At 41.5% G+C, this 16,447-nt stretch overlaps 2 protein-coding genes across 4 annotated transcripts; one reads left to right on the top strand and one right to left on the bottom strand.

Annotated features, from left to right (window-relative positions):
• Positions 1 to 3,115: 3,115 nt before the first annotated feature.
• Positions 3,116 to 10,565, bottom strand: idh3g (isocitrate dehydrogenase (NAD(+)) 3 non-catalytic subunit gamma). 2 transcript variants are annotated; one of them, XM_030354238.1, is made up of 14 exons: positions 10,469 to 10,565; positions 8,896 to 8,984; positions 8,607 to 8,654; positions 7,358 to 7,369; positions 7,116 to 7,213; positions 6,891 to 7,006; positions 6,721 to 6,781; positions 6,470 to 6,602; positions 6,043 to 6,176; positions 5,849 to 5,951; positions 5,596 to 5,742; positions 5,329 to 5,423; positions 4,241 to 4,301; positions 3,116 to 4,008 (listed from the first exon to the last, which is right to left on the bottom strand). In XM_030354238.1, exons 1-14 carry the CDS (start codon positions 10,548 to 10,550, stop codon positions 3,907 to 3,909), a joined length of 1,281 nt encoding a protein of 426 aa, XP_030210098.1. In that variant the 5' UTR covers positions 10,551 to 10,565; the 3' UTR covers positions 3,116 to 3,906. The 2 variants fall into 2 exon arrangements, with proteins under 2 accessions (XP_030210098.1, XP_030210106.1); XM_030354246.1 differs by lacking the exon at positions 7,358 to 7,369.
• On the top strand, positions 9,185 to 16,367 carry fam3a (FAM3 metabolism regulating signaling molecule A). Of its 2 annotated transcripts, none has more exons than XM_030354265.1 (10): positions 9,185 to 9,513; positions 9,723 to 9,754; positions 9,838 to 9,945; positions 10,042 to 10,065; positions 10,146 to 10,269; positions 10,623 to 10,681; positions 10,789 to 10,839; positions 10,954 to 11,038; positions 13,662 to 13,788; positions 15,269 to 16,367. In XM_030354265.1, the coding sequence occupies exons 2-10, from the start codon at positions 9,742 to 9,744 to the stop codon at positions 15,365 to 15,367; spliced, it is 690 nt and encodes a 229-aa protein (XP_030210125.1). In that variant the 5' UTR covers positions 9,185 to 9,513; positions 9,723 to 9,741; the 3' UTR covers positions 15,368 to 16,367. The 2 variants fall into 2 exon arrangements, with proteins under 2 accessions (XP_030210125.1, XP_030210118.1); XM_030354258.1 differs by having other exon boundaries at positions 9,187 to 9,513; positions 10,143 to 10,269.
• Positions 16,368 to 16,447: the final 80 nt, after the last annotated feature.

The following is a 16,447-nucleotide window of genomic DNA, read 5'->3' as shown; positions in this document are numbered from 1 at the left end:
CGGGGATAGATCTTTAGATGCACGTTCTCATGAATGCGCGCACGCACTAACACACACACACACACACACACACACACACACACACACACACACACACACACACACACACACACACACACACACACACACACACACACACACACACACACACACACACACACACACACACACACACAGACATCACAAAAGCCCACACAGATGCCCACTCCCGTAAACACAAACAGGCACATGGGTCGTGGTAATTGCAAGGGGCTTGTATTACAAAGGATAGATAGTATGCAATGAAGAGAGACAGAGAGTTTGAGGGAGAAAAGGAGAGAGATAAAAGGAGAGAGAGGAATGAAGAGAAAAAGAGAGAGAGATAGAGCGAGTGAGGTATGGCAACCGACAATAATAATAAGTAATAAAACGCACTTTCATCGTGGCCTTCATCCCACCTGATTGCTTCATTTATCAACAGAAAGGCGGATGAAAGATTTGAAACAAGCTTTCAGAAGAGGGAAAGATAGGCCAAGGGTGGTTGGACAAGAGAGAGGGGGGAAGGACATGTAAGTAGAAGAAAAATGATCTGTTATGAGATGTAGAAAAGGGCAAATCGTATTTACTAGACAATGTAAATATCTGTTCTTAGAGATGGATGATGTGAAGCCAAGGCAGTCAGTCAACGAGCTTGATTGTATCCGATACAGAATAGCAGCGTGACTAATAGTGTGTGGAGTTTAGGTTGTGGGCTAATGGCTTCTCGTACAAGCCTTCCCCTGCGGCCACACAGGTTTCAGTCTATAGATTACTCAGAAAGAGCCGGAAATTACGAATAGGTGCCAGTGAGTGTTACGTCATCAGGCCCTTCAATAAAAAAGGCAGTACAGAATATTCCTTATATTTGATGAGGTGTACTAGAAGCACACACACACACACACACACACACACACACACACACACACACACACACACACACACACACACACACACACACACACACACACACACACACACACACACACACACACACACACACACACACACAGCAAATATAAATGCTTGGTGGAAAGCCAAGTGTCTGTGTACAAACCTGTGTGTCTTCATTACAGCCTAACAACAGAGACAGTCTGGGAGATCTACGCAGTGTAGATCTCCCAGACTGTCCCCGACCTTGACAATGAATGACAATGCATTGATTTACCAACCAATGTTCACAATTTCTGCCCATTTTCCCAAGACCAAAATGGCCTTCTCAGAATTAACTCTTATATTATTTGCTTGTTTAATTACTGGATTTGCGCGGTTTACTCCTTGTTGTCGGGAAGTTCTGGGGCTGGAACGGCAGATGGGTTAGGGGCTTATTTGTGTGTTTTGTGTGTTTATTTGCGTGCGCGCATGCTTGTATGTGCATGCATGCGTGGACGCATGCGTGCATGTGTGTATGTGTGGGTGTGAGCGTGCACGTGTGTGGGTGTTGGGGGGCGGGGGGTAATGAAATGATCCTGTTAAAGGTGCCCTGCATAGCTCCGTGGGGCTGTTACCGAGATAAAGAGCTGTATAAATAAACCTCCCGGGAGTGTTTGAGGGAGCAGAGTATGTGCAGTGCAGCAAGCCCAGGGTGTCAGGTCCCAGTGGGGCCGAGGCAGGGGGGAGAGAGCAAACCAATATCCCCCCCTGCCACCCCCCCCCCAACACACACACACACACAAAACACACACACATAGATCAGCTGGATGGACGGCTTGGCTTCCTGCTCAACATCAACAGGGGCTTCTGACCACATAGCAGGCTGCGGGGGAGAGCAGTGCTGTTCAATACAGATTTGGGGAGAAGGAGGCGGTGGGGTGTGAGGGAAGGGAGGCTGAGAGGAGGTGAAAACTGTCATGGTGAAGGGAGCTTGAATTACAGCAGCGTGATTTTAGTTGATTCAATGGTTGCTCAATTCAATGGCTGTTTGGGGAGAAAGGATACAGTAAATCTGAAGTCGAGTGGGGTGCATACAGGCCAACTTAGGAGCCTCCCTGGAGTGAATAAGTGACAACGATGGAGAGAGGGGGGGGCAGAAGAAACAGTCGGGCCGAACCGTGATAGGCCAAAGAACACACCTGACTAATTCATTGCACATGTAACACTCGCGGCAGCCGTCATTTTGGTTCCACAAATCTTTGAGGAAGGAAGGCCATCCCAGAACACGAATTCATGTTCAACATGTTTTCCAAAACACAATTATTATCATAATTATATCATGTACTATTTTTTGCCAATTTTTTTATTGTGAGACTATTCTAACTCTACCTCTGTGTGAGATCTTTCCATACGGTACATGTTAACGTTGTTCCAGTTTATTAGGTCTTGATATATATTAACTGTATGCCGTATATGCTGGCTCAACGTTTAAGGAATGGTTTTGATTTTAAGTTATATTATTCGTTCTTCTCGTAAATATTTTTTTGGTGGGTGAGACAATAGTAGGCATGGTTTGGTTTAGGGAAAAACAATTCCAGTTTTACCTGGTTACCTGGTTTTAAGCCAAGCTGGCTGAGCTAGAACAGATTAGCTGTCAAAAACCACTACACACAACCCCAACCACGAACTGCTTTGAAAAATGACCTAATAGTTTCTGTTACATGACATTGAAAACATATTTATGGTCTCAAATATCACTTTCTCACACAATTCTCAGGTCCTTCCAGCAGCTTTCACACTAATCAAGGAAACAGTCAAATCTAAGCTTATTGCAGACCAAAAATAATTACAACGGGCAATTTTCTTGTCAACCAGCTGTTACGGGATACATGCTGCGAGACAGTCGCAGGCCCGCACCTACAGTTCCAACCTTGATGTACGAGAGGGCGACTGTACTGATGCCACCCAGTGGGCACGCAAGGAACCGCTGCTTTCACGGGATACGGGACTGGCATGCGTTTTGTGTGAAATTTAGAACAATGCTACTTGTAGTTCTAAATAAAAAGCCCTCTAAATAAAAAAATAATACTGTGTGGAATATCACGATACAATAGTATAAATAAAGTCATAATGTTCATCCAAAATAGACTTCTGTTGTGTTAATAATTCTATGCCGGTTTTCATTTCATACATAATTATTCCACCCCACAATGGTCCAAAAAGGCAGTACTTTTGATAACCTCTTTATTATATTCATGTTGTACATTTACACACAAACATCATGTTTACGTTATTTTATAACTAATCAAAAAAATGATACATATAGCATGAAACAAATGGGGAGTGTAAATGGGAAGCACCACCCAGCTATTACACATAGTGGTGCGTAATCAAATTATCTGATCTCCACTCAGTCACATGAGGGACGTCAAAGTACTTAAACTTTTCAACTGCTTGTCAAACATAGCCTTCAGATGTCCATTCTCCAGAGAAAGCGTGTGCGGACAGACAATTTCTCCCAGCAGACGATGAGGAGTTAGTAAATTAGAAGCATCACTACCTTAAGGCCAAATGGAAACTCCTTGTTGCGGTTGAACGGAAAGGCTGAATCAGATAATGATATCATATGACTTATAGTGCGCTACTGAATGTGTACGTAGTTAACATGAACCACTTCACCCAACAATAAAGCAATTCAACATGTACTTAATCCAAAGCCTTGTCCACAATGTCATGTAGTTTCCCCATGGATACCATTAGATGTGATACATGTGATCACAGTGATTGCATGAAGAGTTGTGTTTAATAAATATGTTTTAAGACAGAATGTAGGGGACCAGTAAACTGAACACCAACACACCCAAAAGTAACAGTTTCTAAACCATTGATACAATCCGCATGCATATACATTAACCCTCCCGCCATTTATTATTGTGCGCTTAACAATAGCAATATAGACGCATGTTGGTCCACGTTTATTTAGAGGTTGATGATTGGATGCCTGGGAGGTCATGGTATTTAAAGGTCGGTGGTGAGCTGTCCCTTACTCTGGATGAGCTTCATAATGGACTGGACAACCTCAGAAGTGGTGCCCTGCCCCCCGATGTCAGCAGTGTGCAACTGCAAGGACGAAACACATTTACAATTCAGGCATAGATTTTTTACATATGAGAAAAAATACGATTTTCTTCGAGTATGTACATTGACAAAAAAATATTTTATCAAATAAAAGACAAAATCATCTTTGCTAGTAGATCTGGCCCTAAATCCAGTCGGTGCAGGGCAGCAAGAGGGCCATTCTGTGGTAGAGAATCTGAGCTGAGGACTGAAAAGCTGGGAGAAGAGGACTCACCCTGGTCTCGTTCATGCAGGTTAGGATCGCAGTACGGAGCAGACTGGCATACTCGTAGAGCCTTGTATCATCCAAAGAGAAAGAGTACAATTGAAACCCCACTTTCACATATGAGAAAAAATGCACTGTGAGAAAAGCACCACAACTGAACATGTATTATGGCCCGTCAGACTACACGATTTCAGCCCGATTTTGCCCCGATTCTTTCGTCGCAGACAAATTTGCGAATCGTACACGATTTTGACGGGTCGGCGACGAGACGAGGTCTTGTAATGTGACATGCTTGCGATCTGCGATGCTTTCGTCTGCGACGTGCGAAAACCCCACGACGAAAAGTTGGGCATGTCAGAATTTTTTGGGGAATCGCATGACGTATCCATTGTTGACATGAGGGAACCACGCCCCCAGTTGCGTGAGGGAAGCCCGCGAACAGCTGGAGCTCACGCGCAGTGTTTACCAACTGACTTCACTGCACTACGCTGAGTAGGAGTAACTGCTGCAAAAATTAATGCGATCAATAACAAGAAGAATGCTAATAAAGAAAACGATAGAAAATGGAGGAATATAATGGAGATAACTTTGGTGGAAATGTGGCGGCAGCAACGTCCCTGCATTTTCAACCCAAGAACGAGTCCACAATCTTTTCTTCTTTTTCTTCCTTTCCGTCTCTGTGCAGAGGACCACCAGCATAATGCCTAGTGCTAGGTACTCGGGATCCATTGTTGACGCTTTGTTGCTAGGCTACGTTGTTGCTGCGTCTACTTTGTATAGTTCATGTCACGCGCAACGCAACTACTGTGAGGAATTGCCGCATTGAGCAGATATAAAAACTACTGGAACCTTATGACAAAAATGTAAAAAGCATTTATGTTAGTTCCAAATCTTAGATTTTCAAAATATCTTGCAAACGTGAATGATACAAAGTAGAGAGCATCGCACCCTCGAATCTTGTAGTGTGGCCAGTCTTACGACGAGACAAGGCCCGATTTCCTGACTCTGTGATCGTATAGTGTGACATGGTAAATCGTGGAGGAATGTCTGAGAATCGTGTAGTCTGAACCGGCCATTAGACGCAGGTGGACTCTTACTTGAGGTGGTCCAACATCATGCAGCTGGCCAGCAACATGGCAGTGGGGTTGGCGATGTTCCTGCCGGCAATACTCTTCCCCGTGTTCCTTGTAGCCTGAGAGATAGAAGCAGAGTGACGGCCTTAGAAAAACGACCGACCGGAGACTCTCTGCGGGCCGAGCAGCTATACTTTGCAGATGTTATATTTTCGGGTTGTTTAAAAATAAAAACAGCAAAGAATGGATCTTCTTCACTCCAATGGTTCTTTAACTGTGCAGACTGCTTACCGTTTCAAAGACTGCATAGTCCTTGCCGTAGTTGGCCCCAGGCACCAGGCCGGGGCCTCCGACCAGCCCGGCGCACACGTTGCTCACCACGTTGCCATACAGGTTTGGCATCACCATCACATCGAACTGCTCCGGGTTGGACACCAGCTGATAAACGAGTCCACATGAGTGAAACAAAGGTTTGGTTCATGTTTCTCTTGAAAAAATAACCATTCAAAACCCTTTACAGCTACTTGTCCTAACTGACTGTTACCTGCATGGTCGTGTTGTCCACAATCATTGCGTCAAACTGAAGATCCGGGTATCCAGACGCAACCTCCCTGCAGCACTGCAAGAACAGACCATCACCAAGCTTCCTGTTGGGGGAATACATTTTTTAATACCAAAAAAGACAGGCAGTTAAGGTGTCTTGATCTAAATGGCACAGGTGGCCCCCAGTAGACTCACATTATGTTGGCCTTGTGGACAGCGGTGACCCTGCGGCGACCTTTCTCCCGGGCCAGTTTGAAGGCGTAGTCTGCGATCCTGAGGGAGTTGGTCCTGGTGATGATCTTAAGACTTTCCACCACCCCGGTAACACTCTGCAGTAGGACAGAGCCATGGCACAAGGGGCAACAGATTCATGCTTGAAAAAGCAGGCATGGCCCAAGCAGAGAATTCAATTACAGCGTGCATGTTAACCATTAGAAAACCTATAATTGCATCATGTTACACACGGTTAGTCAGTCCTTTTGGCTTGGCATCAAACAAAAACACATTTTCTAAATATGTATAGACTACAAAGTCAGGACTTAGATAGAAATAGACTAAAAACACACACAATGTCATTGTTTGCATTAGAATAAAAAAAGGGTTTGTGTTTCGGTGTACTGACCTCGTGCTCCAGGCTGCTGTATTCCCCCTCGGTGTTCTCCCTGACGATCAGGATGTCAATATCCTTGTGTCGGGTCTGGACCCCAGGGAGGGACTGGCAGTGCATCACATTGGCGTACAGATCCAGACTGGTGCTGTGGATGCACATGAAGAGAAACCGATCAAGAGGAAGGGAGACAAGCTCTGAACAATAATAGGTTTGACAAAAAAGGCTTTTGTCCAACGTACCGACCATTCAACCAAATCACTCACCGAAGCAGATTGTTTCTGGATTTGACAGAGGGGGGCATGGTGTGGTTTGTCTCTATGTTACCTGACAGAATAGGTAAATATAAATGCCATATATTTGACATGGGTTATGCACATTGACTATAATGTAAAATCTTGTGTATTCTCTAACTTCTATTTTCACATTCTCTTACCTTTAAGGGCAACTCCATTACGGCGGATGGCGGTAATGGCATTATTTATGTCATCTTCGCTGGTCATGGCAGAGTTGACGTTCACAACCTCAAAGTCAACAGGCACGCAGCTGAACCTTTTGACGCCAAAAAAAACAATCGGGATCTAGTCAACCTGAATGTCCCCCAAGCACATTCAACACTATACAAAATTGTTACCTACACAGTAGACAAACGATAACATACCTGAAAACTTCTCTGACATGATTCAGCAGCTCTGGTCCAATACCATCTCCTGGGATGAGGGTGACTGTGTGTCTGCCTCCATATTTTGCCGGGAGCGGCTGAAAAAGTGACAAATCACACATTATGGAGTTCAAGACTTTATTGATTTGATAATTAATAGTAACATATAGTGGTTGAGGTTGAAAGAATGAAAATGAAGTATTTTGCCATTGAAGAAGTGCCCCTCAGAAAAGACTACTTACTATGTTCTCTCCCTGTTTATTGATGGACAGCAGGAAAAGCAAAGCAATAGTTAGTTCATTTGAGAGCCATGATAGATAGAAGGACACACCATTTAAAGGCCATTCCCAAGGTTAGACTAGATGTACTCCTCTCCCAAAGGGAAACCATTCCCGCAAATAAATAATGAAAAAAGGGGAGTGGGAAGCTGGAATGAAGACCGGCACCGAAACCACAACACAACAATTCTACCCATATATATTTTGTTAGAGAAGGGACATTAGCACCTAGTGATATGCGACCAGGAAGCAAGTCGATTTTTTCTAGTAGTTTTTTTAATGACAAACTGGTTACCTCTTGTACTGTGACATGTTTCTTGAGGAAAAACAATGCATTTGTAATTTGTAATATATTATGTGTTATGGCAAATATCTCCAAGTATAAGATTCAGTCTGGCCCGAATGGTTTCTCCCGCACAGGACAGCTCTCAAAAATTGCTGTACGGCCTATTTCAGGTCAGCCTTTCACAGGTTAAATCACATTGCGCCACCCAAAACATGCACAGGTTATATACTACTGGAAATCAACTATGTCACTATGCTGTTCAGAGCCTGACCTAAAATCGTTTTCATGGTCTAAATGACAGCTGACAAACCAGCTCCTTATTCACATTTCAACACTCGACGGCTGACGCTAGGATGTCAATGAGAAAGTTCACAGCATGATTTAGAAGATTGTTTACCAATTTCAATGTTCACACATATTGACAACTTCACGTAATGTCCCCCGTAGGGCCCAAATGTTTTTTCCCACTCAGATCTAAACAATGTCTCTACGGCCTATTTCAGGCCAGAGTTGCACTGGTGCTGATCGTAAGGAAGATGTATCCATTGCAAAAATCGGATTAGAGATACATAATCAGATGGTCAATGTCCTGTTTAGCATATAACGTGGCTGTTTTTGGGCCCCCAAGATGATTTAACCAAAGGAACGCTGGTCTGGATTTTCTGGCTTGTCAGCTGTCCATTAGACCATGAAAAAGATTCATGGTCCCGGCCCATTCGGGTAATGGACTAGGTCCTATAGTGGGGGATATATGCCATAACACAGAATAGATCGACTCGTTGCCTTGTTGCATATCAGTAGCTGATAATAGGGAGCTGCGAATCGGGAGCTAACATCAGTTTCGTTGCGAGATGAATAAGAAAAACACAGGCTTATGTTGTTATTGATATTGTATTGCTGGGATTAGAGGTTATCTGAGACACTCACAGCAGCCGATGACCTCTCCCGACGGCTTGTCAGCGTTGGCCCGAACACCTAAAATACGTTGCCATTATAAAAGGGAAGAAGAGAGGACGGATGTTAAAAACTCTTTCTTATTACACTAGGTATTATTCTGTTATTACGTAAAGCTAAACGACAGGTTTAAACAGTGAGCTAGCTCACTTAGCTGGTAGTTAACCAAATGACCTTGTATACAGAAAAAAACATATTGGATTTTAAACATCTAACTCAGCTTTGGAAGGCGACCAAAAGCGTAACAGATGCCTTTTCTTACTTTAACCGTATTCCCCAGTCGTCCACCCCAAAGGGGTTTGATGAGTTTGGACATGGAAAGCACAGAACTGGAAGCAGCCATCTTGGTTTCTAAACAGGATGTAAAGTTGAGTGTCGCACCGCAATGCTCGCAATCGCTCGCTTGTCCGTAAAGGAATATTAATATCATTTATTTTTATTTCTGAATTTAAGGGATATGGGTGTGTGCAGCACCACTGTAAAGACACATTGTCACTTTTATATTTTATTTTAAGTAATAAATAATTTCATATTCCCTAGATACTTGGGCGCAGACTCAGTGGGCTCCCGAGGTGTCGTGTACCTTATGTTTCAGGCTCGTGAGGCTCAGGCGGTCTATTATTCCGGAAGATACTTGATTGCCTTTAACACAGTCTATGGGTTTACCGCACTGATTTACACTTTGCTTCTCAATTATATGTCAGTGTCGTTCGACGAATATACTAGACCAAACATCGACATACCAGAAATGGCTCGGTTATTTCAAATATCCAATAGTTAATTTACAATAGCGTTGCCTCGATGAGAAAACCACGGAAGAAATAAACTCCCAGGTGGCAAGTAATTCAGTAAATCATCGTCTTTAACCTTGACACAATAGGTAGGAATTTCTCATTTTATACATTGTTGTGGTGTTTTGCGCTGGATACGATTGCGCTTGACAGTTGTTCAGTTTTAATTTGTGAAATTGGTCGTATGTTTAATCCATGCCGCCTTGGTTAGCCTCGCCTTTGCATAATGTAACCATCATTGCTTGGCCGTTTTTCGCGGTATCTGTTTTTTAAGGTATTCTCTTATCTATATTTGCAGGCCTGTGTACGAGTTAATCATGAGATTAGCAGGTTGGTAGACAATATTTATAATAATATTCATTTCAAAGTGTTGGCCGACACTGGTTGATTGGAAATGTGTACCTCTGCGACAGGTCCACTAAGAGGAGTAGCAGTGGTACTATTGGTCGGACTCACCTGGTTTTTGGCCAGCACGATATTCGGAGGAGACAGTGGCTCATCAGTGCGACATTTCTTTACTGGTAAACTAAATCAAATGGACACAACCTATGCTACATGTCATTCATGCATGGTTTTTGTGCTCCAAAACCTGTGTGATTTTGTTTTTGTTATTTTAGGCGCAAGTGAGGAGCCAACAGCCGGTCAGTCAAATTACAATGACCATGTCCAATGTATGGAAAGTAGTATACTTAGCTGACTAATGTATTGTGTTCTTTAGCAGAGCCTCGTCCCCGTAGGTATAAATGTGGCCTTTCGGCCCCATGTCCTCCAAAGCACCTTGCGTTCCGTGTGGTGTCAGGAGCTGCCAATGTGATCGGACCCAAAATCTGCCTGGAAGACAAGATGTGAGAAGCGATGGATATCTTCCTCCCCCTCTACGCTCTCTATCTCTTTGTCTGTCTCTCGCTGTCCCCTTTGATCTTTATTTCTCCCATCCCTTTTTCTTTTTCTCTGTGCTGCCTTAACCAGGCCTCACATCTTTCTGGGGAGCTGAATGCAAGTATTCAAACTCTCGGTTTGTTTATTTGTTTGTGGATATCTCACCTCCATCTTTTTCTTCCTTGTCTCTAGTCCTGGCCCTCGTTTTCTTTCCCATGTTGTCCCTCATGGTCCTGTCACTGGCCATTGGTTAACAGATACTGTTGTCTTAACCTTACCTGGCCCTCTGCCTGAAGCTAATGATTATATGTCTTCCCAGGTTGGTGAGCAGTTTGAAGGACAACGCTGGCCGAGGCATTAATGTCGCTTTAGTAAATGGTAAGACTTAATCCATCCAGGTATATGTTTCTAGTTCCTCTAGGCTTCTTTGTTCAACGCTTTTGTCTAACTTGTTTATTTATCTCGCCTTCATTTCTGATATGCAGGCGTGACGGGAGAGCTGCTAGAAACCAAGTCTTTTGACATGTGGGCAGGAGGTATTTAAAACTTTTGCCTCCTCCAAAGGATACACACTCATAACCAACATGGGAACAAATACTCCCCCGCTGATCATGACTCCTGGCTTTATATGCTCTATCTATTGTTTTCAGATGTCTCTGACCTGCTGAAATTCATCCGACCGCTCCATGAGGGAACTCTGGTGTTTGTTGCGTCCTTTGATGATGCTGCCACTAAGTAAGTCCAAGGTGCTCACTCTCCCCTCCTTCCTTTTCTCCAAGAACGTAGGGGGGGACGCGGATGACAAAACTGTGGAATAAAGCAAAAAGTAGTTTCCAAAATTTCCAGAAGGTATCCAGGATCAAATGAACTGGATCAACTGAGATTGTATTAGATTCTACTCAACCTAAAACCCTCTTTTGAAAAGTTTGCCGTGCTAAATCACGGGTAAATCTTGGTTTCTGCTTGAAGGTGTGTCGTTACTGATGTCGCAGTTGTCTTGAGCCGTTGGCACAACAACACATACTTTTATTGCCTGCATAGTTTTATATTATATCCTACCATAAGTCTGATTGGTTAGTTTGCGAGTCATTTATTATATTTGGGTTGTTTCAAACGGACGGAGACACATAATGATAACTCATGATTCATCCAGTTTGATGGCTCATTGATAGCTGATTAATTATTTCACACTTTGGGCACTAACACTTTAAGGTTGTTTCACACATATTTTGCAGAGTGCCACACTCGCTGAAACATGATGTGTATATATATATATATAGGCTCACTTTGGTCCGACCTCAGATAGACCATCCCGGGCGCATTTAACCTGGTGGTGGAAACGCAAATCAGCGCAGTACGCCTTGGCTGTAGCTAGTTGCTGTGTAATGCCCGGATATTGTCATAGCCCAACTTCACGCCTGCAACATAGATGATAATGGTTAACAAATGAAGACAGAATTCTGGTTGCGGTAGAAAATACATGATCAAAACCAATTTATTTTCTATTATTAATCACATATTTGGTCAGAAGCTATTTTGTAAAATAAGCTTTAAAGAGATACCACAAGTAGGCAAGGCAAGGCAACTTTATTTATATAGCACTTTTCATACACAAGGCAGACTCAAAGTGCTTCACATATAAACATTGTTATACAATAAAATAAAATAATAGATAAGTAAAAGAAAACGTATGCAAAGAAATGAGTAAAATAGAAAGTTAAAAAGGCTTTTTAGTAAGTAAAATTGAAAGTGCAATGTATTTAAGAAAGTGAGAAAATTAAATTGAAAGTTATTTAAGATCAGATCAACAGACTCTCTGGAACCCAAGTCGGGACCACAACCCGACCTAAAGGACAATCTATTACAATATTCTAGGACTCTAGCCCAGAACCAAAGGCAAACAACAAACAACAAACAAATATTCAGTGATTATTCTAGGACTCTAGCCCAGAACCAAAGGCAAACAACAAACAAATTCAAAAGAGTTTCATATGTCGTATATTCAGTGATTAAGCGCTTAATCACTAATACAGGTTTTCACTTCGTCAAGCTCTTAATGACACAACTTCATTACTCAGCAAATGTCATGTATTTTCTGGTAAAAATAGAAAATAAAGGGAAAGTTAAAAAGGCATTTTAGTAAAATAAAGGTAAAGTATTTAAGATTTAGCAGAAAGCTAAAGCAAACATAAAAGTCTTCAATCTTGTTTTGAAGGTGCTCAGAGTTGGGGCAAGTCTTAAATCCTCAGGGAGTTTATTCCAGCTATTTGTTGCATAGTAACTAAATCCTGCTTTCCCATGTTTCGTGTTTACTCTGGGGATAATTAACAGATTGGTCTCAGAAGATCTTAGTGTTCTAGAAGGCTTATGTAGTGGAAGCGTATCAGTTAAATATTTTGGGCCTAAACCATGTAGGGATTTATAGGTTAGCAACATGATTTTAAAATCAATTCTCTGACCTACAGGAAGCCAATGTAACGATTTAAGAATTGGTGTAATATGTTCAAATTTTTTGGTCTTTGTTAAAACTCTAGCAGCAGCATTCTGAACAAGCTGAAGCTTCCTTAGAGTTTGTTTTGGGAGACCTGTAAGGAGACCATTGCAGTAATCAAGCTTACTAGTGATAAAGGCATGTACAAGTTTTTGTAAGTCTTCGGTGGACATTAGCCCTCTAAGTCTTGCTACATTTTTAAGGTGATAATATGCAGATTTTGTAACTGATTTGATGTGACTTTCGAAATGTAAATCAGAATCCATGATAACCCCTAGGTTTCTGGCTTTGATTGAGGTTTTCAGGGACAGAGAGTGAAGGTGTTGGGTTACTTTAAGCCTTTCCGTTTTAGCACCAAATACAATTATCTCTGTTTTATCCTCATTTAGCTGAAGGAAATTTCGGCACATCCAGTCTTTCACTTGCTCAATGCGCTGGCACAGCAGATCTATGGGCCGATAGTCATTTGGTGATAGCGATACATAGATTTGCGTGTCATCAGCATAGCAATGATGGTCAATATTGTTATTATGCATGATTTGCCCTAGTGGGAGCATGTAGATGTTGAATAAAGAGGGTCCTAAGATCGAACCTTGTGGGACTCCACACATCACGTTGGTTGATTCTGATACAAAGTCGCCGATGGAAACAAAGTAGTTCCTATTTTGTAGGTAGGATCTGAACCAATTTAAGACTGTGCCTGAACCCAAAAGTTTGATTATAAACGCTGAAGAACTTCTGGAATTTCTCAATTGATTGGTTACTTACAACTTGGCTCCAAGAGCTTGTATTCACAACAGACGTTTACTACAAGTGTGCATTTACTTTAGTGAACGTCACTTCTATTTAGCAACTTCTCCTTTGCAGAATGAACGATGAAGCCAGACGACTGTTCGAGGAGCTGGGCAGCACGGCTGCGAAGGAGCTGGCCTTTCGAGACAGCTGGGTGTTCGTTGGCGCCAAGGGTATCGAGAATAAAAGTCCATTCGAGCAGGTACATGGTCATTCCTGAGGGTGTTCCGATCAGGAACCTTTGTGCTCATCATCGATTGCTGGAAGTAGCGTTGTCAGATTCTGAACACGGGGTCTATTTGAAACTGTCTTTACTGTGTATCATTATTAATTCATTTAACTATTATTTAACAACATGGTACATTCAGTTCAGACAACGTTATCGATTCCAACATACATAGGTCCATTTAAGGAAACGACGAGCATCAGTAAATACAATATGCAGCTGTCAGTTAAACGCGTTATTAACGGCGTTAACGCAAACAAATTTTAACAGCGTTAAAAAAATTATCGCGCGATTAACGCAATTCTTTTATTTAAAAAAAAAAATAAAACTTTTTTTCTTTGGCTGAAAACAAAGAAGCAGTAGCCTGACTGCTATGTTCAAATGAAATTTGTTCAAAGTAGTCGTTTAATTGCACTATAGGCTCTTTTTTTGTATCGTCCTGTTTTGATCAGTATATGCCAATGTTGTTATCAGTAAAAAATCATTTGCACAAGGCAAGCCGATGCACTTCACCATGTTAATAAGAGAATTAAAATGAGAGGAATTATGGGACAAAGAAATCAAGGGATATTTAGCATAGAAAAAGAATTTGCGATTAATCGCGAGTTAACTATGACATTAATGCGATTAATCACGATTAAATATTTTAATCGCTTGACAGCTCTAATATTAATGATATATTATTAACGAACCCAAAATATATTTTTTTATTTTTACACGTTAATAATCTTCTTATCTTCTACATAGTAACTTATGGTGACCGTTACTTCAATGAGACAGTATATTAGAGAAAATGTGTATAAAATCTTATGTTTTTACCAGTCCCAGCCGCCCAGTTTTGTTCTTTTCGTGACATCACGAAGGGACGGCGGTGTAGTGTGGGTCAATGAGTGGTTTCCGTCTGGGCAGCAGTCGATAATATCTTTGTCTGAGAGGATTACCATTCTCGTTCACTTGTTAAAGTATAACGCCACATGTGTGGCACATTTCCTCTATCGCTCATTATTACGCTCATACCCAATGACGGTACAAGCTTAAACAAAAAATGTATTAGAATTAAGAGATGAGAAAGTATTATGAATTCACAACTGATACTTATGGCAGGCAACATGTGCAAAATATTAAACAGACCGGTGAAGCCATTTTAGCAGCAGGACTGTTTTGTGTCACTCGGCTCTTCTGATCTGGCTTTATAGAGATCAGTAATCAAACTATTTAGAACGATTAAATTGGGCTGATAACGATCCAATCATTCCCAGCTCCCTCATTGATTTGTGATTGGAATGTTCTCACTAACTGTCGATAACACCAGGTGTCAAGATCAATTATTTGAAGGCCTAAAGCGAATTGCTGTTAAATATCTTTTCTTCTTAGTATAAGTAAGTCAAGGTTGACCGGTTGTAGCACTGATGTACAGATGTACGTATATATTGTCATTGTCTTTTCCTCTCGTCAGCGTATGAAGAACAGTAAAGGCAACAACAAGTACGAGGGCTGGCCAGAGTCTCTAGAGATGGACGGCTGCATACCTCTTCGCGCACCCCTGGATAGCTAGCTCCCGTCTAGAAGTCCTCTTCCTTTTCTTCTGAGCAAGTCAACTACAAAGAACGCCTGGAGCAGCTGACTTACTGCTCATGAGCCCCTGATCTTTCACTGTGAACCGTGCCTGATAGACCTCACCAGCCGATAAAGGCTTTGAATATTTCAACTTTAATTTACTTAGACCGACTCTTATGTTGTATTTTTGCCTATATCAGACACTTTACCTTGGATATGTTTTGATGGACTACAATTTCAAGCATGCGAAGACAAGAGGCGTTCCTGCTTCAACTTTGGGCAGAATTTAGTTGGTGTGCATACAGCAAGAATTAAATAGAGTAAATCTGATGGTTCATATGTTTCAGGATTCCAATGCAACAGGACATGAGTCTGCACGTTTTTTTGCCACTGTAGGCGAAAACGGTTAAGTTCCTTTGCAGGTCTACAACTTCTGTGTCCTTCTTTTTTATCTGTTGGCAAGACTAATCACTTTCATGACATTTGCCGCTATTAATAGTCTTATCAGTGAAAATAATACTATAGAAATATTACCTAAGACATTTAATAATCAGATTTATATATGATGATGAACTTCTTTGACTACCAATACATCAGTGCGTTGCTTCCTGTTCTTGTTCTCTATATGTACTTATTGTTATTTCATGGACATTGTTCTACTTTTTTAACCTCTATTGGTACTGTTCGGTTTTGCATTTAATAGTATCCGAAGTAATTGCTGCAAATCTATGCCCAATGTTTACATTATTATTTTTTGAAAGCCAACCCTCGTACTATTATTTATAAATATTATTGTGGTAACTTGCTTTTTTCTATTTTGGGTATGTTTTACTCCAATGTATTCATCAGACATCTGGTTATTCCAAATCTTTGATGTATATTGTAGGCATCATTGGTGTAAATGGTTTGGTTGGTGTAGTTGCACTCGTGATTTCAGATGCTGATCAATTCAGTGTAATCTAGGGTCTTTGAAATAAAATTTAAATGTCATACTTTTCCATGCTCTTCTCGTTTATAATTCTTTACAGATTCCACACAAGAGGGCGACATATATCAGGGTTATTCACTTAATACTGCT

The sequence above is a fragment of the Gadus morhua genome, chromosome 1, assembly GCF_902167405.1.
Source record: "Gadus morhua chromosome 1, gadMor3.0, whole genome shotgun sequence".
Classification (NCBI taxonomy): Eukaryota; Metazoa; Chordata; class Actinopteri; order Gadiformes; family Gadidae; genus Gadus; species Gadus morhua.
This window is presented reverse-complemented; position numbering and strand designations above follow the sequence as displayed.

Coding starts and splice junctions, on each gene's coding strand:
- fam3a (XM_030354258.1), top strand. Junction 10,270..10,622: donor ATCTGCCTGGAAGACAAGAT/GTGAGAAGCGAT, acceptor ATGTCTTCCCAG/GTTGGTGAGCAGTTTGAAGG. Junction 10,840..10,953: donor TTTTGACATGTGGGCAGGAG/GTATTTAAAACT, acceptor TATTGTTTTCAG/ATGTCTCTGACCTGCTGAAA.
- idh3g (XM_030354238.1), bottom strand. CDS start 10,550: ATGGCCAGTGACAGGACCATGAGGGACAACATGGGAAAGAAAACGAGG. Junction 6,782..6,890: donor TAATGGAGTTGCCCTTAAAG/GTAAGAGAATGT, acceptor CTATTCTGTCAG/GTAACATAGAGACAAACCAC. Junction 4,302..5,328: donor ATGATGTTGGACCACCTCAA/GTAAGAGTCCAC, acceptor GGATGATACAAG/GCTCTACGAGTATGCCAGTC.